Source organism: Nyctereutes procyonoides, unplaced genomic scaffold, assembly GCF_905146905.1.
Source record: "Nyctereutes procyonoides isolate TBG_1078 unplaced genomic scaffold, NYPRO_anot_genome, whole genome shotgun sequence".
Lineage (NCBI taxonomy): Eukaryota > Metazoa > Chordata > Mammalia > Carnivora > Canidae > Nyctereutes > Nyctereutes procyonoides.
This window is the reverse complement of record NW_026575037.1, coordinates 7316692-7341154: the sequence shown is the minus strand read 5'-3', so window position 1 is coordinate 7341154 and position 24463 is coordinate 7316692. Positions and strand designations below refer to the sequence as shown.

The 24463-nt window shown below is 35.8% G+C and overlaps 1 protein-coding gene across 7 annotated transcripts in view; it reads left to right on the top strand.

The window, feature by feature from the left end:
- PLA2G4A (phospholipase A2 group IVA) overlaps positions 1-24463 on the top strand; it is a 152721-nt gene that overhangs the window by 22632 nt on the left and 105626 nt on the right. For 4 of the 7 annotated variants that reach the window (XM_055319440.1, XM_055319438.1, XM_055319441.1 and 1 more), the window contains 2 exons: positions 6389-6491; positions 19058-19139. In XM_055319440.1, the coding sequence (XP_055175415.1) occupies positions 6459-6491; positions 19058-19139 (115 nt within the window). In that variant the 5' untranslated portion in view covers positions 6389-6458. Of the gene's footprint in view, positions 1-2613; positions 2731-5880; positions 5953-6388; positions 6492-19057; positions 19140-24463 lie in introns of those variants that run through there. The other 3 variants (XM_055319437.1, XM_055319435.1, XM_055319439.1) reach the window with 2 other exon arrangements.

Genomic DNA, 24463 nt, shown 5'->3' with positions numbered 1-24463 from the left:
TTCCAACCTCAACATTCATGAGTCCCTCATCTCTCAGTTTTTCAAACAACCTGCCTAGAACACTATATTCTGAACCCACTCCCTCCTGTCCCTCCAAAGCTAGCTATTTTCCAGAGCCCAGACCTCAGATTACTCTGTAGTTCTGCTTTTTTGCTCACTTCTCTCATTTTATATATCTCTGTTTCTAATTGTTTTCTTTATTTCTCAGATTACTTGTTGTCTGACTGCCCTCTAGAAATGAGGAAAGGGAATGTATCTAACTTATTTCACTTTTGCCTCTCCAGACACTGGAATAGTTCTTGATACATAGGAGTTATGCCTTAAATATTTGTTGAATAAATGGATGGAGAGAAGTGGTAGGTTACAGCCGTGAGTGAGCAAGAGTATGGCACCACTGAAGAAAGAAAACAGTATGGCCATAACATAGAAAGAAAAGGGAAGGATGGAGGGATAAGACTGAGGGAGTTGATAGAAATCATCTTGAAGTCATGAGACCATTAATTTCAAACTTCCATTGGCGGGCCATGAAATGAATTTAGTGAGCTACTATCAGATTTAAACACATGAAATAGAATAGATAGATATAATAGAAATAGAATAGATAAACACATGAATAGAACTGGATATACTCTTAGGATATACTGTTCTTTGTAAAACTGTCAAATCAAATTTGTTTCATTATTTTGTTTATGTGTGTGTGTGTGTTGTGATATGAAAAGGTTTTCTTACTTTGGATGGCATAAATAGGTATGAAAGCCACACAATAGATATGAAATAGATAGAAAGATTTCTAATTTTAGAATAAAGGAATAAGAAACCACTGGAAATATTTTTGTAGAGGAGTGAGTTTCAAAATTCCTTTCCAACTCTCGACATTAATTATAGTGTTGTTGCTTTTGCAACATGTGAGTGTGAAGTACCAGGCTAGGCTGTAGTTATTGCCACCTCTAGGTTACTTTATGCTTATCCTACATGTATCCTTTCTGACCACAACACTATGATACTAGATGTCAACCACAAGAAAAAAATCTGAAAAGACCACAAATACATGGAAGTTAAATAACATGCTATTAAACAATGAATGGGTCAACCAGGAAATAAAAGAAGAAATAAAAAAGTACATGGAAACAAATGTAAATAAAAGCACAATGTTTCAAAACTTTTGGGATGCAGCAAGAGTGGTTCTAAGAGAGAAGTTTATAGCAATTCGGGCCTACCTCAAGAAGCAAGAAAAATCTCAAACAACCTAACCTTGTACCTAAAAAACTAGAAAAAAGAACAACAAACCAAATCTAAAGCTAACAGAAGGAAGTACATAATAAAGATTAGAGCAGAAATCAATGATACAGAAACTAAGAAAGCAATAGAACAGATCAATGAAACCAGGAGATGGTTCTCTGAAAAAAATCAATAAAATTGATAAACCTCTAGTCAGACTCAGGAGAAAAGAGAAGGGACCCCAAATAAACCAAAAAACACAAATAAGAGAGGAGAAATAACCAGCACCACAGAATTATAAACAATTAGCATATAGTTTTTCATAATATTGTAACATATTTTAGGACAACCTAAAAGAAATGGATGAATACCTAGAAACATAAATGACCAAAACTGAACCAGGAAGAAACAGAAAATTTGAAAAGACTGATAGCCAGCAAGGAAACTTAATCAGTAATCGGAAAACTCCCAACAAACAAAAGTCTAGGATCAGATGGCTTCACAGGCAAATTTTACCAAAAATTTCACCTAACTTTTAAAGAATTAATACTTATTTTCAAACTATTCCAAAAAATAGAAGAGGAAGGAAAACTTCCAAACATTATCCTGCCAACATTATCCTAATAGCAAAACCAGATACAACTTTTTTAGTACAGGGCAATATCCCCATGGAGCAAAAATACAAAAATCCTCAACAAAATACTAGCAGACCGAATCCAACATTACATTAAAAAAATTACCACCGGGATCCCTGGGTGGCGCAGTGGTTTGGCGCCGGTCTTTGGCCCGGGGCGCGATCCTGGAGACCCGGGATCGGGTCCCACATCGGGCTCCCGGTGCATGGAGCCTGCTTCTCCCTCTGCCTGTGTCTCTGCCTCTCTCTCTCTCTCTCTGTGACTGTCATAAATAAATAAAAAAAAAAATTAAAAAAAAAATTACCACCATCAAGTGGAATTCATTCCTGGGTTGCAAGGTGGTTCAATATTCTCAAATCAATCAGTGTGATACATCACATCAATAAGGAAAGGATAAGAATCATGTGATCATTTCAATAGCTACAGAAAAAGTATTTGACAAAGTACAAAATCCATTCGTGATAAAAACCCTCAACAAAGTAGGTTTAGAGGGAACATACCACAACATAATAAAGGCCATATATGAAAAACTCACAGGAAGGAGCATCCCATGGGAAAAGGATAGTAAATGGTGCTGGGAAAACTGGATCACTTTCTTACACCAGACACAAAAATAAATTCAAAATGGATTAAGGGCCTAAATGTGAGACCTGAAACCATAAAAATCCCAGAGAAGAACACATGCAATAACCTCTTTGACCTTGGCCATAGCAACTTCTTTCTAGATAAGTCTCCTGAGGCAAGGGAAACAAAAGCAAAAACTATTGGGATTTCATCAAAATAAAAAGCTTGTACATAGCTCAGCAAACAATCAACAAAACTAAAGGCACCCTACAGAATGGGAGAAGAAATTTGCAAATGACATATCCTATAAAGGGTAAGTATCCAAAATACATAAAGAACTCAGGGTGCGTGAGTGGCTCAATTGGTTAAGCATCTGACTTTAGATTTTGGCTCAAGTCGTGATCTCAGGGAAGAGGCAGAGAGACAGGGAGAGAGAGAATCTTAAGAAGGCTCCATACCTAGAGCAGAGCTCACTGTGGGGCTTCATCTCACACCCTGAGAAGGGATGCATGTGCCCCCATGTTTATTGCATTTACAATAGCCAAGATATGGAAGCAACCCATGTGTCCATCAATTTTTGAATGGATAAAGAAGGTGGTGTGTGTGTGTGTGTGTATATACAATGGAATATTCAGCTATGAAAAAGGATGAAATCATTTGCAATTACATGGATGGAGCTAGAGGGTATAATGCTAAGCTAAATAAGTCAGAGACAAATACCGTATGATTTCACTCATATGTGGAATTTGAGAAATAAAACAAACGAGTAAAGGGGAGAAAGAGGGAGAGAAAGACAATCCCAAAAACAGACTTAACTATAGAAAACAAACTGTTGGTCCCCAAAGGGGAGGTGGGGTAGTGGATGGGTGAAATAGGTGATGGAGATTAAGGTGTAGACTTGTGGTGATGAGGACCTGGTGATGTATGGAATTGCCAAATCACTTTGTTGTAAACTTGAAACTAATATAACACTGCATGTTAACCAACTGAAATTAAAACATAACTTAAAAAAATTTTTAAAGAAGGAAGGCTTGCATGCATTGAGTATTTACTATGTTACAGGTACCTTTCACCATAATTAATTCATTAGTCCTCACTACAACATACAATACGTTCATAATACTATTCCCATTTATGGTGGAATACACTGGATCTTAAAATGTGAAACTGAAGTTTGAATTGAGGTCTTTCTAATCCCATATCCAGTGGTATTTTGACCAAATTATGCTGCTTTGATGAAGAAAATAATATGATTTTCCCTCAGGCATTGTATCCCTGATAGTATCTTGGCATTACTGTACAAGCATATGGACTTTTCAGCTTCTGGAAAGGGAATTCTTAGGAATCCCCAGTGATGCAGCAACATAAAGGCTTCCTGCTCTTGGGTCTAGGAGCTTCATATGGCCTATCATGTACTTGAAAGAAGAATTCTGTTAAGAAATTGCTTCACTTCTAAAGGGTGGTAATATAGGGGAAATGTACATTTTCATCAAGATGAAACAGTACATTATAAGAAGATAGAAATCAACTTTTAGTAATTACAAAGTAAGTGATTAAAAGAAATGTTTTATTTAAAAAATATTTTTTCTAGTAAAATTAATGATTCTTGATGAACCAGAACAAGGAAGAAAGGAGATTTTCATTTTATACAATTTTTAAATAGGGAACTATGAATGATTTTTATCTTTCTTATAATATAGCTTCATGGTTTTCATATTACAAATAATGAAGCCAGAGTGGTAGAAAATATGTAAAAGACACATGTGAAAAAGGACTATTATCCAAAATATACAGAACTCTTAATATTTAACAGAAGACAAACAGCCTGATTTTTAAAATGGTCAAAAGACCTTAACAGACACTTAACCAAAGAAGATAGATAGGTGGCAAATAAACATATGAAAAGGAGATCACATCATATGTCATCAGGGAAATGCAAATTAAAACAACAGTGAGATTCCACTGTATACCTATTAGAATGGCCAAAATCTAGACTGCTGACAACATACACTGTAGGTGAGGATGTGAGCAACAGAACTGCTGAGTAGTGCTGGTGGGAATGCAAAATGGTACAGACACCCTGAAAGATGGTTTGGTGGTTTCTTATAAAATGAAACATATTCTTCTATTTGATTCAGCATATAGAAGAATATATTTGGCCCTTGATATTTACCCAAAGGAAATGAAATCAATCTTATGTCCACAGAAAAAGTTGTACATAGATGTATATAGCAGCTTCATTCACAATTGCTAAAATTTGGAAACATCCAAGATGTTCTTCAGTAGATGAATGGATAAACTGTGGTACATCCAGACCATGTAACATTATGCAGATCTAAAAAAAAAAAAAAGAGTTATCAAGCCATGAAAAGACACGGAGAAAATGTATTAAATACATATTACTAAGTGAAAGAACCCAATCTGAAAAAAGCCAATGTGAAAAATCACATACTATGTGATTGCCACTATGTGACATTCTGAAAAAAGCAAAACAATGGAGACAAGTAGAAAGATAGGTGATTGCCAGGGGTTGAAAGATAAGGAGGAAAGAATAGACAAAGATTTTTTACGGTGTGAAAATACTCATGATACCATAATAATGGATACATGTCATTATATATTTGTCAAAACCCATAGAATGTAGAACAGGAAGAGTGAACTCTAAGATAAACTATGGTCTCTGGGTGATGATGATGTGTTAGTGCAGGTTTATCAGTTGTAACAAATGTCCCACTATAGTAGGGGATGTTGGTAAGGAGAGAGACACTGCATGTGGGGCTGGGGGGCAGAGAGTATATGGGGAGATCTCTGTACCTTCCTCTCAATTTTGCTGTGAATTTAAAATTGCTCTAAAAAATATTAAGCCTTTAAAAATAAAGGCAGGAATAAATAAATAGATGCTATTCTTTTTGCTTAAAAATGATGAAGTGAATTTAAAAATTCAAAGGCACTTCATGAGATCGCATTTGTGTAAAAGCAAAATTCAAATCCTTTTCCTTTTTACTTTAAATATATGAATATGCGTTGGATAGTCTGGAAAGCTACACATCAAAATAAAATCGTGATTATACTTTATTCTTGATTTGTTTCCATAGTTCATATTTGTAAAATTAACCATGAGTTATTTTGTATAACTTTAGAAATGTGATGTTTAAAAAGAAAAGAAACATTTGACATTTTTTTAATACATTTTATTCTGAAATAAAAATGTTTTAGAATTTATGTATTTATCATAAACAACAAAGACATTTGAAAAGATGTTCCAAATTAGATGTGACACATATAGAATACTAACATATAGGTATATGTTGGGGGGAAAATATCTATGATGGAAGAACAAAATGTTTATTGAATATTTTTTTAAATTTTAAATACTATAGAATAATTGTAGAAGAAAGCAAAGTATATAAAGTATTTCTTCATTATTTTTTCATATTTTTCATTCCTTTTTAACTGCTTCCAGATTAAACTGGTATTTTAGAATGAGTAAACTTTTTAAAATATATCAGTGCTGAAGTGGAAATTCAACAAGAATGTAAGTTCTTAACAAATAGCTAAGGTAAAAAAATGTTCCTTTCTTATGAATTTGTGTAACACTGGCCCAATTGAGAAAACAATGACATGTGGCTTTTTAATGAGAAACAGTACAAAAATAATTTTAATTTTTTTGTAAGTTCAAGGAATGTCTCATGAAATACTTGGCCAATGCAAAAAAAAATCTGGAGTTTCCTAATAACTACTAACAGAATAAATTTGAACAAATAAATATGGAAATTTAGCTGTACTATCAAAATATGTTTACCCTTTCCCTAAGTTATGTGTGTATACTCGGTCATGTAAACAATTGGGAACTCAGTCTATCTGGTTCCCTTGGGTGGACTTTTACTTCCTAAGATTCATATTTATCATAATTTAAATCTTAGAACTGCATCCAAGAGGAAGCTTAACAATAGTGATTGTTTATTTTGTAGGTTTTAAAGAAGCTTGAGTGCCAGAGAAGACCTTTGAAGTGTGAAGAGATTTCCTGTAATTAAAACCAAAATGTCATTTATAGATCCTTATCAGCACATTATAGTAAGTCACTTACTGTTTATATGTCCTTTCTGGGAGGGAGGGAGATATACTTCTGTGCATGAGTATTGGTAGCATTGACTAATAAAGTAAAAGTCTATGACAAATCCAGAACCAGAGATACTTGGAGGGGAAAAAAATGCCAAAACATGTGTAACAAAACAGAACTTCCATGGAACGATAAAAAACGAGGTTACCACTTAGCAATGATCTGCCTATGGATGTTCTACCCTTACTACTAATAAAAGAATTATTGAATTGAAGGCTATATTTTGATATGTGTTGCCAGGGTAAAGCATTCTGTAAACTTTCTCTTTGCTATGCTTAAACCAATAGGTGGTTAGTTTATAGTAAAGAGTAACTTCAAATTTTAGTACGTATTTTTCCAAACTTAATTGGAAGTATACACCTTCTTTTCTGATTGAAAAAGCAGGGATTTCTTTGCTGAATTCGACTTGAGATCTAGTTAGGTTTTTGGACTGGAAATAGTTTTTATGAATATTAAGGAACAATCCAGAGTCTTATTATTACTTAAAATGAAGCACTTGTTCTCTTACCCTTCATCCTTCTCTAGCTACCATCCTTTCTCTGTCCCTGCATGGAGAGCAAGGATTAACATACTACAGTTGTTTTCTAGTGTTTTCTTGTGCTCTATTCATAACTCAGATCATTAAAAACTGGACTCAGCTTTTCCAATTCACAAAAAAAGCCTCCTCAGGGGCCTCTTTTGGTGCTGAATTCAAAGGACCCTTCAGTAACCACCACAACCCCCCCCCCATCAACACCCCACCCCAATCTCCCCCACCTCCACTGGTCATTCTCTTCTTAAAACTCTTCTCAATTTTCAGATTTCTCTGTTTCTGTTTCTTGTTTTCTTGCAATTGGTTCCTTCTCAAGAACTTTTCTTTGTAAGCTGCTCTTTCTTTTGGACTTTTTTTTTTTAATTGAGGTATAACATATATAAAGTGCATAAATCTTAGTTGTTCAGCTTGATGGATGAACCTATGTATTCTGCTCATGAAACCATCATCCAGATAAAAATGCACAGCACTAAAAGTAACCCAGAAGAGTTGCTTATGTCCTTTCCAATCAATAAACTCCACAAGGTAGCCAATATTTGACTTCTTTTACCATAGATAAGTGCTGCCTGTTTTTGGCCTTCATGTAGATAATCCATGAAATTCATTCATGTTGTTATAAAACAGCAGAATTCTACCCTTTTACATTGCCATGTGATATTTCCTTATCCGAATATACTACAAGCTATGTAGTCCCCGGATAACTTATCATCTCCTCACTGAATGGCAGTGGTGCCCCTAATGTAAATCAAGCAGCCTTATGTGTGTAGCTTGATTTCTATAGTGTTCTGTTGGTCTATTAGGCTTTGTTATATAATGTCGATTGTATAATATGTCTATCTTAATTTCTGTAGCTTCGAGATGTATCATATATTTTATAATCAGTTTGTCAATTTACATACACACATACACAAAACTACTGAAATTTTTATTGGCACTATAATGATTTTATAGACTAACTAAGGGAGAGATGATATGATAATGTTGAACCTTCCCACCCATTAATATCCCATGAATCTAATCCAAAACTAATGTTATTTAGATTATCTTTAATTCTCTCAGGAGTGTATTGTAGTTTTCAGTATGAAATCTTTTATAGTATTCCCCACCCCCACCCCCATCCCTGCAGTTTCAGTGACTCGTGGTCAGACTTTATACAGAAGCAGATGATCCTCCTTCTGACATATTTTCAGAAGGTCAATAGTAACCTAACACTACTACCTCACAAAGCCTGTGTCGTTCACTCACTTCATCTCATCACCTGGGCATTTTATCATCTCATATCACCACAAGAAGGAGTGTGAGTACAATACAAGATACTTTGAGAGAGAGAGCACATTCACTTAACCTTTATCACAGTATATTGTTATAGTTGTTCTATTTTATTATTAGTTATTTCATTTCTTACTGTGTCTAATATAGAAATTAAATTTTATCATAGGTATGCGTGTATAGGAAAAAAACAGTATACAGGGAGTTTGTACTATCCACAGTTTCAGGCATTCATAGTGGGGTGGCAGGGAGGTTGCTTGGAATGTATCCCGTGAGGCTAAAGAGGGATTACTATATATCTTTTTTTAACTGTATTTCTTGATAGTTGATGTTTTAGTGTCATTATTTGTAGATTTTATTTTCCAATTTGTTTGCATTCATATCAAGATACAATTGATTTTTGTAAATCCAGTAAATTTACTGAATTTCTTTATTAATTTTAATAGTTTGTAGATTCTTTTGGATTTTCAACTTATACATTACTGTTATCTGTGAATAATGCCAATTTTATTTCTTCCTTTTAAATTTTTAGATATTTATCTTTCAAGCTTTATTAATTGTAGACCATCTACTTTAGGTGTAGCACATAGGTTTGGAAATACCATATTTTCATAATTGCTAACTGAAAAATATTTCTATTTCATCTGTCTTTTGACTCATGGGATACTTAGACGTGTTGTATATTAATTTTCAAACAATTGTCTTTGATTTCTAATCTAATACCAGTACATTCAGAGAACATACTCTGCATGATTTTCTGTTGTTTGTAATATATTTATACATAATTTTGGCCTAGCATATTGTCTATTTTGCTAAGTGTTCCATGTACAACAATATGTTTCATTTTCAACCTTTGCTTTATGGATTTTGAAGATATGTTATTAGTTCATATAACTTCTGGATGATATATTTTTCTGTCTAATTGATGTTTTATCATTGTAAGTCCTTTTTGATCTCTAATAACAACTTTTGTTATTAGATTAAATTTTACTTCGTCTTTTATTATTTTGACCCTTTCCAATTTCTTTGATTAGTGTATGCATCCTTTTATGTTCAGATTTATACTTTTCCTTATATTTAAGGTGTGATGTTTGTGAAAAGCATATAATCAGAGTTTAAAATGAGATGATCTTTGTTTTTTGAGACAATATCCTACTTTCCACAATTATGGTTTTCTATCCATGCATTTAAACAATGAAATAAAATTGTTTTTTGATATAAATGAAGTTTCTATATGTTATGTGCAGATTAATTTCTTTCTCACCCCACCACCTCAAGACAAGTTATGAATTTCTATAACTCTCAGAGAATTTAATCAATGTGTGTATTCTTAAACTTTAACATGAAATTCAGCACTAAGAACTGAAAAGGAAGAAGAAGGTAAGGTTAAGGTCTATAACCCTGAGCTTAAGACAAAGTCCAACAATAATTTTGAATGCTAACATTTGGACTTTCAATTCATTCTGCCTCTAAAAATATTTTATTTTATTTTTTCCCTGAGCACTTAAAATTATTCATTGTTTGCCCATTGTGTACCACTCCCTGTCAGTTGTGAATTGGTACTGGGGTTGCAAAAGTGTGTCAGACATATTCCCTGAACTGACCTCAGGGCTAGCAGAAAAACCATTTATCTAACACTAACCATACTTTTAGAAAGGGCTCTGATTAGAGAAAATGAAGATTACTCTGGGAATATACAACATGAATAACTAATAATAGGAATCCTCCTGAAATTCCTAGTGGGAGTGACGTATAAGCATAGACCTGACAGTTTAGTATAAGTTAAGTGGAGAGGGAGAACATTACTTCTTCTCTGGATTGGAAAAAAGCAAATGTGAGGTAGTCTGGAGATGAGAAAGCTCACTTAAGGAAATGAAAGAAGTTCAGTATGGTTGGAGTATAATACACTTCAAAGAATATCCTCATTTCAAATGTCCTTCACCCTCCTACCTAAATCTGACCAGGTCTTATTAGTGACCATTGTACAGTCCCCACACATCACTTGTCAGATGACCTTGTGAACTGGCCATTTAATTTCTCCTTTTAACATGGCAGAGTTTATTTAAAAATCAAACTGCTTCTGGATATGTTAAAACTCATTGCTGTCACCTTTTCTAGCAAATTTGAGCTAGAGCTAAATATTTAGGACATAGTAATTGCCTATGTGGCATCGTGATATGATGATGCATGCAAACCACAGATCTGTATCACAGTTTCTGTTACCTTTCCCAGCGTCAGAGTGGGACATTTATAGCACTTTTAATTGGGGAACCCTAAGAGCTTTTTTTTGTGTGTGCCTCAAGGCACACAAGATAGGCCTTATTTTCACTACACCTGTGATGCAGTGACATGTTGGGGAATCCCATGGGCTGATGCAGCAATTGACAGCCAGCAGGTTCTCTTTCTTCCAGGGCTGGCTTTTAGGAACTTGGTACAAAATGGAGTGATAAACATATTTCAGAATTCAGTTTCCATATGATTAGAGTCATTGTGAATAACTTCCTAGCCTGAAGGATGTTTATGTCTCCAGGATTTATTGAAATTCTCTTGGACCAATTTTACAAGGATAGGTCAAGTATAAATCATTTATAAAAATTTCCATCTTTTTACTCTGCAAATGAGTCACTTCCCTGGAGTGAAAAAGAATCCACACCTCTTCCCACCACTTATTAGCAATGGAGGGCCACTGTCCCACATCCACAGAAACTAAGGTTGTCTTCACATTAGACACAGCCAACCACATGGGTAGGCTAGCATGAATGCCTGCTAAAATACAGGAGCCTTTTGAAAAAACATCTTTGTGGGGTGACTGGAAATTTTACCAAGAAGGTAGAAAGATACTATTCTAGATTATTATAGTAACATAGTGGGGGGTGAGCAACACTGGGTAAGTAATCAAAGAACTAGTATTCTAGTGGTAGTTCCTGTCTTCAGTTACGTGCTCATGAGCACTTAAACTGAGTTTTAGCTCCTTCTTGTGGAAAACAGGGTATGAATAGTACCTGCTGTGTCTGCTTCACAAGATTCTTAGAAATAATAAGTTATTATGTGTATAAAGTATTCTCTAGACACAGTAAAGAAAGTTGTTTCCAGCCAAGGGACATCTGCTATTGAGAAATTAAAAAAAAAAATAAAAAAAAACATAAAGGTGGCAAAACTCCTATAGCAAAAGCCTAGCACTGTGCAAAACTAATAATGAGTTTTTATGGCAAATAGCGTATTTGTTGTTGTTTTGTACAAAAGTGAAAAAGAGGATGGTTAGTGATAAGCTTCTAACCTTTCCCTGATACCAGTTATTCTTTAAGGTGCAGTCTATGGAATTTTCGACTTAAACAGGAGGGTGGTTTACTAGGGTCCTAATCCTTAGAAGGGTCACACTCTCTCAAGGCTGCTCAGTCTCAGCTACCTCCTCTCTGGATCACGAAATGCTCCTGCAGCAAAACTGTGCTTACCACTCTAGGTTTTTTGTGCTTTCTTTGGCTTTTTGATCTCTTCCCTGGTAGTTAAGGCCTTTCTATCATGTTAGTTCTTTGCTGCTATGTTATTCTGTGTTCTCTAGGGACACAGAATCAAGAGGAAATAGAGAGGGAGATAGACAGAATCTAAACTTAGCTTCTAAACAACAGAAATTTATTGCTCAGAGTTCTGGAGGCTGGGAAGTCCAAGATCAAGGCACCAGCATAGTTGCATTTGGTGAGGGCTTTCTTCCCTGGTTTGCAGCCACTCTGTCCTCACAAGGTAGAAGAGGCAAGGAGTCTGTCTAGATTCTCTTTAATAAAGGCACTAATCCATTCCTGAGAGTTCCTTACACTTACCAGAGCTCTCATCTTGTAATCTTTGAGGGGTGAGGATTCCGACATACGAATTTAGAAGAACACAAACATTCAGACCATAGCAGGTCAATCTAGACATGGAGATTTATTTTGAAGACTTGTCTCAAATGGTTATGAAGGCTGCAAAGTCATACAGTCTTCCATCTGCAGACTGGAGACCCAGGAAAGACAGGGGTATAATTCAGTCCACTACAGGAAGCTTGAGAACCCAGGGGGCTAATGGTATAAATAACCATCCAACATCAGAAGATGAAATGAGGCAGTTCAGTTTGAGCAGTAAGACTGGAAGAAAAGAGGCAAATCCCTCTTGTTCTATTCAGGCCCTAGACAAATTGGAGGATGCCAGTCCACACTGGGGAAGGCCATCTGCTTTTCTGAGTCACTGATTCAAATTTAATCTCGTTTGGAAAGACCCTCACAGACACACCCAGAAGTAATGTTTGATCTGAGCACCCCGAGGTCAGTCATAGTCACTTTTTAGAAAATCTTTATTTATTTTGTAAAAACTTATTCAGTTTTTAGTTATTTTTTGTGAGAAGTATTTATGTAGGAAGTATCTTATGACTGTTTAATCTACCATTATTACAAGTGGAATTCCCCTTGGGATGCCTGCCTTTGGCTTAGGTCATCATCTCAGGGTCCAGGGATCAAGCCCCACATCAGGCTCCCGGCTCAGCAGACTGTCTGCTTCTTCTTCCTCTGCACGTCTGCCTCCCCCTGCTTGTGTTCTGTCTTTCAAATAAATAAAATATTTTTAGAAAATAAGACTTAGGTGCTAAAAATTTGAGTGACTTGAATTTTAGGTATCTTGGAGATGTTGTAGTCACTATAAATTTATGGTGAATATGCCATTAAGTGACTATATGCAAACTATGTCACTATCAAATTTTTTTGTACTAGTTTTCTGCTAAAGCAGTCTCAGTAATCATTTATTATGATATGTTATTACTGTATTTGATATATATTTGTTGTGTAAGTGGGGAAAGCTTCCTGTTCACTAGAGAGAAGAAACTCAAGTCTTATTTCTGATTATGATTTTCTTTTAATAAAGAAAAATCTAGCTCTGCTAGAGCTAACAAATTATGTTGACAAATTACGTGTTTGGGACATTAGGATAATTTGTGCTTTTGCCAATCCATGACTGAGAATTCTCAAAGCAAGTTTAGGTAGCATTATAGATTTTTAGTAGATAAATTGGACGCTCTTAAAAAAAAAAAGTAACACAATACTTGTGCCTCTCAAAGTTTTAGAATGAAACTCCACACCAGGAAATGAAACTAAAAATAGGTATCTTATCTAAAAAAAAAACCCAAAAAAACAAAAAACTATCCTAACTCTTAGATGACATCTGTGCAGCAATTCTTTTAAAAACATTTCTGAGATCTGTCTGAAATTGTCTGTTGCTGATTGTGATGATTGCAATCTCTGGGTTCAGTAAATGAGATTCTCCAGTCTTTATCATGCTAACAGACTGGTTTTAGTTTGAGTTAAAGTTAGGCAATGGCAGTTAAGTAGAGAAAGAAAGATATTTATTTGCATGCAGAATCTTCCTTCTCTTCCATCAGATTTATTTTATGATTGTTTCTTTGGTTCTTCTTTGTAACAGCAGAACTTTCAACAGGTTAGAACAATCATCAAATTGTTTTTGTACAAGCTGACTGGTTCTTTTTGCCAAAGCCCAATCATTTTAGTTGTAGATGGTAATATAATTCTCCAGAATGAATTTAATACAGTAGCTATTTTCCTAATGACTGGGAAATTGTAATTGTGAAAAGAAAAAGGGTTGTGATTTTCACTATGGAAAAGATTAGGGATGAAAAAAAGACACTCAAAGAAAGGTAATCCAAGACCTGAAGGCAAAGCTTAATCTTGTGGCTGAGTCAGTGTATTGAGCTAATATTTGACATCTCAATTGAAATATGGCATCTCTTTTTTGTCAGCTACCATTGTGCTGAGTCATTAGTTTCCTCAGAGAACAATGGTTGTGGAGTCAATAATATCATTTCCTTTGGTACCACCTCTGAGACATAACCAAAAGTCTCCTATCCAAGTTGAAAGCTAGCCTCATCCATACTAGTTTGAATTTATATGTGATACTGGCCCCAGGAAACAAGAGAATTATCAAAAGATATTTGGACAGTTCTTGATTAACACTAAACATTTTACTCCAAGAGTTTGTACTTACTTTATAGATACTATAATCTTTACAGCTCTTAGAGCGTGATTTTGACGGTCCTGTTCTGAAAATAACTTACAGATAATCTGAAGATTTATGGTTCCCAAAATTAACTTATAAAAACCAAGAAGGTTGAATTGCCCCTTATTTCCTGTGAAGAGTATGCAAATATTTCATTCATTATAGTTAAGACAGGGTTGAGGCTAATGGAAATAAAAGCACATTAAAACAGAGCTGAATGATAGAGGAAGTAACTCAGTTACCAGAGGAACTTCAGATCAGCTACAGATATAATAGACTGATTATAACTACTCACTTTGATAAATGGAAACAACTTTTTTTCACTATTAAGGTATTGATGTTTGGTGTTAGTCTCTGTGTAAGTAAAGGAATATACAGAGTGAGGACAATGGCAACAAGAATGGATTCTAATATAACTTTAATTTTTACTATCTATGAGATGCTGGGAAATTATTTAACCTCTCAAAATCTCACTTTAGTCTTATATAACTACAAATAATGCCTATTATATGGATTGTTGCAAAAATTAAATGAGAATTCGCATCTAGAAGAATATGTAACATGGTTCATACTCAGTGAATCCTTATGACATTATCATCTCTCTGTATGTTATTTTTTTATAGTGTTGACATTTTTTAAAGGATATTATTTTAATTAATCACTCCACTCAATGTGGAGCTCAAATCCACAACCCCAGAGATCAAGAGTTGCATGCTCCACTGACTGAGCAAGCTAGGCACCCCTCGGTATATGTTATAAATAAACATTTGACATAAATACATTTGCAGTAATTTAAAAAATCATGTTAAATAATAGTGAAGATTACTGCTAATAATTTTTTGTCATTAGGGAATTGGTAGGCCTTTGAAAACTCAAGTAGTATTAGAAGTTCTAGGGTATGAAAAGAAGAGTATAGATGATTTTGGAAGGATGTGTACATGTAATATTTATTACTGAAGAGTTCACTTTAGTAGAGAAAGCTAAGCTCTAAGTCGGTTTTTCAAGAGCACTTATTCTCTTTTTAGGGGCAGGTATCATTTTGTCTAGAATTTATTATTTTATTTTATTTTATTTTATTATTTTATTTTATTATTTCTTTGCAGGTGAATGTCTAGTTCTAGCACCATTTGTTAAAAGATTATCCTTTTTCCGTCATATTGCCTCTTTGCTCCTTTGTTAAAGATCAGTTGACTATATTTGTGTTAGTCTATTTCTAAGGTCTTTATTCTGTGTTGTTGATCTATTTGTCTATTTTTTCACCAATACTATACTGTTTTGTTTACTGTAGCTTTATAGTAAATCTTAAAGTCAGGTAGCATCAGTCTTCCCATTTGGTTCTTCAGTATTGTGTTGGCTCTTCTGGGCCTTTTGACTGTCCATATAAGCTTTAGAATTAGTATATTGATATGCACGAAATAACTTGCTGGGATTTGGATTGGAATTGTACTGAATTTATACATCAATTTGTGAAGAACTGACATTTTGACAATATTTTGTCTTCTATCCATCAACATAGGATATCTCTCTATTTCTTCATTGCTTTCCATTCATCAGGGTTTTATAGTCTTCCTCATGTAGATTTTGTACATTTAAAAAAATTTATACCTAAATTTTAATTTCGTCAAATAAGTTAGGTACTATTTCTTCTGCTTCTATCTTCTAGGAGAGATTGGAGAGTATTGGTGTAATTTCTTTCTTAAGTAGTAGAATTTAGCAGTGAATCCATCTGGGCCTGGTGCTCTCTGTTTTGGAAGGTTAAGTATTGACTCAGTTTCTTTATAGGTCTATTCAGATTGCCTGTTTCCACTAGTGTGAGTTTTGGCAGATAATGTCTTTCAAGGAATTGGCCCATTCCATCTAGATTATTAAATGTGGACTTAGAGTTGCTCATAGTATTTCTTTATTATCCCTTTGCTGTCCAGAAACTGGAGTGAGCTTCTCACATTTATTTATGATATTTATAATTTGTGCTCTCTTTATCCTTATTTAGTCTGGTTAGAGGCTTATCAATTTTGTTGTTCTATTCAAAGAACTAATTTTTAGTGTCATTGATTTTCTCTATTGATTTTCCACTTTCATTTTTATTCATTCCTACTCTAATTTTTACTATTTTTCTTCTGCTTATTTTGAATTTAATTTGCTTTTATTTTTCTAGTAGACACTTAGATGATTGATTTTAGATTTTCTTTGGATAAATGCATATAATGAAATAATATATGAAACATCCATATGTATGAAATAATATGTATGTCAGTATATGTATTACTTAATTTCCTTCTAAGGACTATTTTCACTGCATCCCTCAAATTTTGGTAGGTTATAGTTTCATTTCCATTTAGTTGCAGATATTTAAAAATTTCTCCTGAGAATTCTTCATTGATATATGTGTTATTTAAAAGTGTGTTATTGGGCAGCGGGGGTGGCTCAGCAGTTTAGCACCACCTTCAGCCCAAGGCCTGATCCTGGTGACCCAGGGTAGAGTCCCACTTCAGGCTCCCTGCATGGAGCCCGCTTTTCCCTCAGCCTGTGTCTCTGCCTCTCTGTGTCTCTCTCATGAGTGAATAAACACAATCTTAAAAAGAAAAAAAGAAAAAAAAAGAAAGAAACCATTTCATTCTCATGGTACCTGGTGTTAATTTACTGGTATATGTGTGTATGTCCTTTAAAGGGAAAGTCAAGGGCAGCCCTGGTGGCCCAGCAGTTTAGCGCCACCTTCAGCCCAGGGTGTGATCCTGGAGACCCGGGATCGAGTCCCAAGTCGGGCTCCCTGCATGGAGCCTGCTTCTCCCTCTGCCTGTGTCTCTGCCTCTCTCTCTCCCTGTGTCTCTCATGAATAAATAAATAAAATCTTTAAAAAATAAATAAATTTAAGTGTGTTATTTAAACTCCAAGTACTCCGTGATTTTCCAGCTATCATTGTATTTTGGTTTTCAATTTAATTCCATGTGGTCTGAGAGTACACATTGCATGATTATTCCACATGATCTTAAGAAAAGGTGTGTTCTGCTCTTGGATGAAGTAGTCCATAGATGTCAATTATGTCTAGTTGACTGATGCTCATGTTGAGTTCAACTTGTCCTTACTAATTTTCTTCCTGATAGATCTATTTCTTTTTCTTTCTTTCTTTCTTTCTTTCTTTCTTTCTTTCTTTCTTTCTTTCTTTCTTTCTTCTTTCTTTCTTTCTTTCTTTCTTTCTTTCTTCTTTCTTTCTTTCTTTCTTTCTTTTTCTTCTTTTAGATCTATTTTTATAGAGGTTTGTTGAAATCTCCAACTATGATAGTGGATTCCTTTTTTTCTTTTTTTGGTGGGGTAGTGTGTGTGAGTTTTGATTGTATAAAGCAACACACTTCTTTTTTAATACAACACACTTTTTAAAAAATAAGCATTCATTTCATTTGTAATTGATAATTTTACTTATATGGAGTAAAACTTTAGCTAGTCAGAGCACCTCTAGACATAGATGGTATTTCTCTTCAATAATAAATTTGAGGGGATCCCTGGGTGGTGCAGCGGTTTGGTGCCTGCCTTTGGCCCAGGGTGCGATCCTGGAGACCCGGGATCGAGTCCCACGTCGGGCTCCTGGTGCATGGAGCCTGCTTCTCCCTCTGCCTGTGTCTCTGCCTCTCTCTCTCTCTCTCTCTCTCTCTCCCCCCCCCGTGTGTGTGTGACTATCATAAATAATAATAATAATAATAAACTTGAATAAGAATTATCTTGAAACATTTTACATGCTTCTCTGCCTTTTTAAACTATGCTCATCTTTCGTGACCCCTCTTCCTGATGTTGTGTTATAAATCTGAACATAAATTATTCTATTGACAGAGTAATAGCTTCAGAAACTGTTGAATGCTGTACAACTGTTGATCCTGTATCTCACGACTCATTTGTCAGTATTGCCAGTATCTTAGCTCTTTAAAATCAATTATGGACTTCTAAATCAGTTAAGCAAGTCTATTGAAGTTAGGAAAGCTAGGAGTAATCTCTTCTAAGATTAAACAGGTTTGAGCTTTAGATAAGGACTTTGTAATTTTCACTTGCCCAGAGAACTTTGTGAGTTCCTGCTTCCTTATTCTGTTTTGGTTGATAGAGTTGTTTGTTGACTACTTTCTCCTTAGGTGAAGTATTTAATAGTCTTCTAGAATCTTTTAACACTGTTGCATACGGTTTATAACAAATGCATTACAATTAATGTAAGTAGTTCACCGGTTATTGCCTTAGGTCCAAAGGATTTTGGATACTGCTCTGGAACTGTCTTGCCAAAGAAAACTTTCATTGAACAGTAACAATAAAAACAAACAAATCTGAATAATGCAAACATCTTTCTCTCTGACTTCGCCTTTCTAAGCCAGGGCTTCCTTGTCATTTAGTACAAAGCCTGATTGTCTTCCTAGAAGGCCTGCAGTCCTGATTTACATTTTCCCTCAAGCTTGGTAAACCTGTCAGCAAAGAAGTTGCCGGTAGTCCAGTTGTAGTAACATTTTAAAGCATGATCTAAACTTCTCAATAATTCCGTGGTGGGAGCGAGGAGAAACTCAAATAAGAAGCAGCCCTAGGATCAAAGGATGTTTCTGGTATGAATGTTACTTCCCTTCAACTGAATATTTAACTAGTCTCGAGGAAACAAGGAGAACGGTTTGCCTGGATTCTATATTGGAAGCTTGGTTTTAATTTACTGTTATTTATTTCCAGGTGGAGCACCAGTATTCCCACAAATTCACGGTAGTGGTGTTACGTGCCACCAAAGTGACAAAAGGTGCCTTCGGTGATATGCGTAAGTATCCTTATTTGCTTTTCTGTTGAAAATGAATAATTATAGTTCACTCTTTAGTTGCTCTAATTCTCAGATATAAAGGGGGGGGGCTGTCCCTCTTTCAAATGTGGTTATCTTTCTCTAGATCTTTAAATGATAACATTTTGAATGATTCCCTGATTCTCTGTTATCTGTTGGAATAGTGTTTTATATTGACTTTACATTAATTGAGAGTACTTGGAGTCAGGCAAAATTACAGTCTCATGACATACAGATTTTTGGAGTTAAAATAAATTCTATTTAATTCTATTTTGGAAAGAGTGCTGAGTCAAGACTTCAAACAAGCTGCCTCCAAGGCACTGTGCCTATAGGATTAAAAAATGCAGTTTCTCTAGTTCTTATGCCTTTAAGTGTGTTTACTGTGTATGGAAATAGCTATAGAAACTGGTGTAGCACAGCTCGACAGGACCTGAACCACACACAGCTTGAGGAATTTGAATTAACTTGCTGGCAGTATCCTTCTCCATGCTTTGAAAAGCAGTTTTTCTGGCTCATCTCCCCACTCAAATGGCTGGATGTCACCAAGGTGGGAATAGAAAGAATGATAAGGATTTTGATGAGGAGTTTGACAAAGTTTTAGATTATTGCTAAAACATGGGAATGGGCAATTGAGCCCTCGGCACAGGTTTTCAAGAAAGTACAGAGATTGCAGTTAATGGCTGGGGAACTAGGATGAGTGCCCTGACTTTGAAACTGGTGCTCAGAGGAAGGAAATGTCAGCAATGAGAGTGCAGAGCAGTCCCAGGCTGAGCAAACTGCATATTCAAGAGTGAGAGAAGAACAAGAGGAGAGGAGTGCTCATGAGGACTTAGCACAGGTTCAGCAATATTAGAAAACAGATAGCAAAGGACAAGGGGGACAGGTACTGATAGGACAAAGGCCAGGACTGAGATTTCAACATCAATGGGAAAACTTGATGGCCTTTGAGTTACAAGGCACATGGTCGGATCTACATTTTTAAAAATGTTTGTCCTGGCCATAATAGGTTAAAAATATTAGAGGGAAATGTGGGATATACTTTTTATTTTTGAGAATAAAAATTAATAGTGAATAGAGAAATAAAAATAATACTGAACACAAGAATAAAACTCATGCTGAAAATGGGCCAACATAGAAAAGTTAAATATTAAGAAAAGAAAAATGCAAGCTCAGTGTTCAAGCCTTCAGTGAATGAAAAAGAGTATGTGGGAAGTGGTTAAAAGAAGTAAAATGGGAAACAGGGCGGAGAATCTAATGGCAAGAGTTTTGGATGAGCAAAGAGGTTTTCACGAAAGGTGGAGGAACAAGGACCATTTTTTCAACTCTTCTCTGGACCAGGAATTTATATATATTAAATTTTATCCCCTACCTCAGCCCAAACCATTTAGTCACTCTCCGGTCAATGTTCTTCTGAAGTGATTCTTATTTTGCTTTTTTAAAAATAATTCTTCGCATTTTCATCATTTAAATAAGAGTTCCCTGGGAGAAAGAGAAGTCAGATCAGAAGCTATATTTAAGAACTGGTATAGTCCCCATGCCCTGGAGAAAAGGCACAGGCTCTCCAGTTCAAGAGGTTGACTCTTAGAAAAGCTGTTCTCAATTCACCCGAAACCTATGTCAGGAACTTGCCAGGCATGCAAGTTACAGACCTAATTTGACTTTTAAAAACATATAGTTATATACAAAGCAGCAGCAAATCTTTCCCATAGTGCTGGACTCTGCCAAGCAGAGACAATGGGTGTCACTGTGTTTAAGATGAGCCCAAGAGCAGTTCAAACCCCATACTCTGTGAGTCGCCTTCAACTGCTGTGGATTTGATTTCCTAGCTGCTTCCCTCAAAGGCACAGGCACTTGGAATTTATTTAGAATTAAGGCAGGGGAGGGGTGCCTGAGTGGCACAGTCAGTTAAGTGTCTGCCTTCTGCTCAGGTCATGATCCCAGGGTCCTGGAATCCAGTCCTGAGTCAGGCTCCCTGCCCAGTGGGGGGCCTGTTTCTCCCTCTGCCTCTGCCCCTCCCCCACCCACTGTGTTCTCTGTCTTTCTCACTCAAATAAATACAATTTTTTTAAAAAAGAAAAGAATTAAGGCAGGGGAGACAGTGGTGCAGCAAATGTTATTTGAAACCTACATAAGTGACACTGATAATATACGAATGAACGGGAGGCAGTAACCTGTCTCATGAAACAGGGAAAAAGGTGCATTTTGGGTTCCCCACAGTGTGTATAGCACAGGTTAGACCCATGGTCTCTAGAAGTTTTCTTTGGAAAATGAAGGACCCATGGAAGGAATAATCACTGGCGGTTAGTCACTAGAGGAGATAGGGCAGTGTTACAACATTCTGCTAATGTTTTTATTCAGCATTTGTAATTTGATTTTATTTCACTTGAATTATTACATGATTTTTTTGGAGTGTGGAGGAGGGAATTGTTGCCAAGCCTTTATATCAACTTATTGAGTTTATAGAAAGTCAGGAGCAGGAAAGAAGGAAAAACAAGAGAAAGTCTTAGAGAAATGAGTTTAGCAAGAACGTTAGTGTGAAAAAGTGAAGGGATGATACATAGTGCCAAGCACTTTATTTTTGAGCAGTTGTAGGAGATTATCACAGTGAGGAAAGGTATTGGCATTAACTGTCACTTTTCTAAGAGGGGTTTTGCTGATATTGGTTGGTGAGCTGGATCAATATGAATTACCAAGTAAACTGAATTTGGGATCTTTATATGTGGAAGTTCTTCCAATATGGACAAGGATAAAGCTACAAAAAATACTGTAAGGTCTGTGAAGACCATCATAACAGAAACTTACATTCTCTTCTGCTCTTGATAGTATCTGCATTTACTTAAAAAGGCAAATTTCCATAAAGCTTTACATGTTGGTAAAGAGAAATGACAGATTACTATTGGGTTTTTTGGTTTTCTTTGTATGTGGGGGCTTTCTCAAGGGTGCCACACAAATCAAATAAATTCTTGATTCCTGGTAAAATGTCTGTATCTACCTTTTTCTTTTTATGAGATAATACTAAGATGATATCAATTTTTTATTTTGTCCCTTGATAAATCATCTAGTTCTAATTATCACCACTTAAAAATAATGTATTAAATTGCTAAACCAGCATAATAAAATTAGCAGCACCCCATGAACTGTCTTCTGAGGGGTCAGAGCTGACCTTGTAATCATAACATCTGACATATTTCCTTGTTTTCACCTGAGGGCCTTGGGCCAGCCAAGAACAGGACAGCCGCTTCCCAGACCTGGTTGCTAATCTTATTTGTGTGCTCAAATGTATCATTTATACCTGTATCCCTATGCTAACCCTTCCTTGTATTCTTATGCTCATGTCATATGAAAAGGTAGCTTGAAGTTTGTATTTGCACTTGATTCACCATAGTCTAATTTTTAAAATAAGTACTTTGCATTAATTTGACAATATTAACGAACTCTTTTAAAGCTATAGGAAGGCGGTCCTGGTGGCTCAGCGGTTTAGCGCCGCCTTCAGCCCGGGGTGTGATCCTGGAGACCCTGGATTGAGTCCCGCATCAGGCTCCCTGCATGGAGCCTGCTTCTTTCTCTCTGTCTCTCTCTCTCTGTCTCTCATGCATAAATAAATAAAATCTTTTTAAAAGAATAGCTCTGCCTTATTAAAATAAATAAATAAATAAATAAATAAATAAATAAATAAAGCTATAGGAAGTTGTAGTTAGATCTAACATGCAGCCAGGAGCATATTAACATTGCACCAGGTGCAAGTGTTGGATGGATATCTGATTAAACTTTGCATTCGTTATTGTTCCTTTCTTCTTCTAATAGAAGTTACATATTTGAAAATGACTACAGTGACCATAAAATTTCAGTTGGTAATACACTTTGTACATATGTGAAACAAAAAGCATACACCCCTGGCCTCAAACCTGATTTTAAAATGGAATGAGAGAGCTGGCAAAAATGTTTTAGCTACCTCACTGAGTTTCTGCTCCTTTTAAAAAGTGTTGAGGAAAACACTGATCATATATCATAAGGGAGGCTAGTCTCAGAATTCAGAACTAGTCATGTTTCATTCTCTAAGATGAAATCAGAAAATGGATACCATAGTGTTTTTGTTTACCTCTTTTTTAAAGATGTATTTACTTGCAAGAGAAAGAGAGAGCAAGCATGGGGTGGTGAGGGGAGGAACAGAGAGAGAGAATCTCCAGCAGACTTCCTGCTGAGTGAAGGGCCCAACCCAGAGTGCCATCCCCGTACCCTGAGATCATGACCTGAGCCAAGAACTAGAGTTGGACGCTCAACCTACTAAGCCACGCAGGAGCCCCACCAGTGTTAAATATTTTTAATATCCTAATTAAGCATATATACTAAAGATTCCTGTCTGGTCTTAATGGACACTGCACTCTTTCTCTTTACAGAACTATCATCATCAACATTAGGGTTTTCAAGGACAGTTGTAGGATTGCGGATGGATCGACTTTCCTTAAGTATTTAGGAGAACACAGAGCTTAATTCCAACATTTAAACTTTAAGAAAAAATAAATATACTCAGGAGAATTATGAACTCATTGTATTGAAACCAATTTTTATAAAGTTGTATTGCCTAATATCCTAAGGTACTCTTTGAAGGTTTTCTTAAGAACCTCAAGCTTTTGTTTTTCATAATGTCTGTGTCTATGGGTAAATTGGAGAGAAACTCATAGCAAGATCTAGACCAAGTTCCTGATTTTTAAACAGCTGTGCCATTTGCAGGTCCAAGGCTGACCTAATCTCCCCAAGTAGTGCTTTTCAAAAATTAATGTCTTCATGAATCACCAGGGGTTCTCAGTCAAAGTGCAGATTCTGATTCAGTAGATATGGGAAAGGTCTCCCTCGTTCCTCCAGTCTTGCTCTCACAAGGAGTAGCCTTGACCCCTCACGTCAAGAAACACCGAGAGGATTTAGCCTCTTCAAGGGACATGACTCTCAACACATAGTGTCAATAATTCCCTGGGAAAGGAGCTTAGAATTCAACCTTTCTATTCATAAATGTTAGCCTGGGAGACAGGGTGTTGGGTGTGTATGTGCAGAAACATTACTTAATTTTTTGAGAATCTTCATCAGCACCAACAGCAATGTAGAAGTTACTTTGAAAATATATTATTGGGGAACCTGGATGGCTCAGTTGGTTAAGTGTCTGCCTTCATCTCAGGTCATGATCCCGGGGTCCTGGGATGGAGCCCCACATCGGGCTCCGTGCTCAGTGAGGAGTCTGCTTCTCCCTTTCCGTCTGCCCCTCCTCCCCACTCATGCTTGCTCTCTCTCTCTCTCAAATAAATAAATAATTA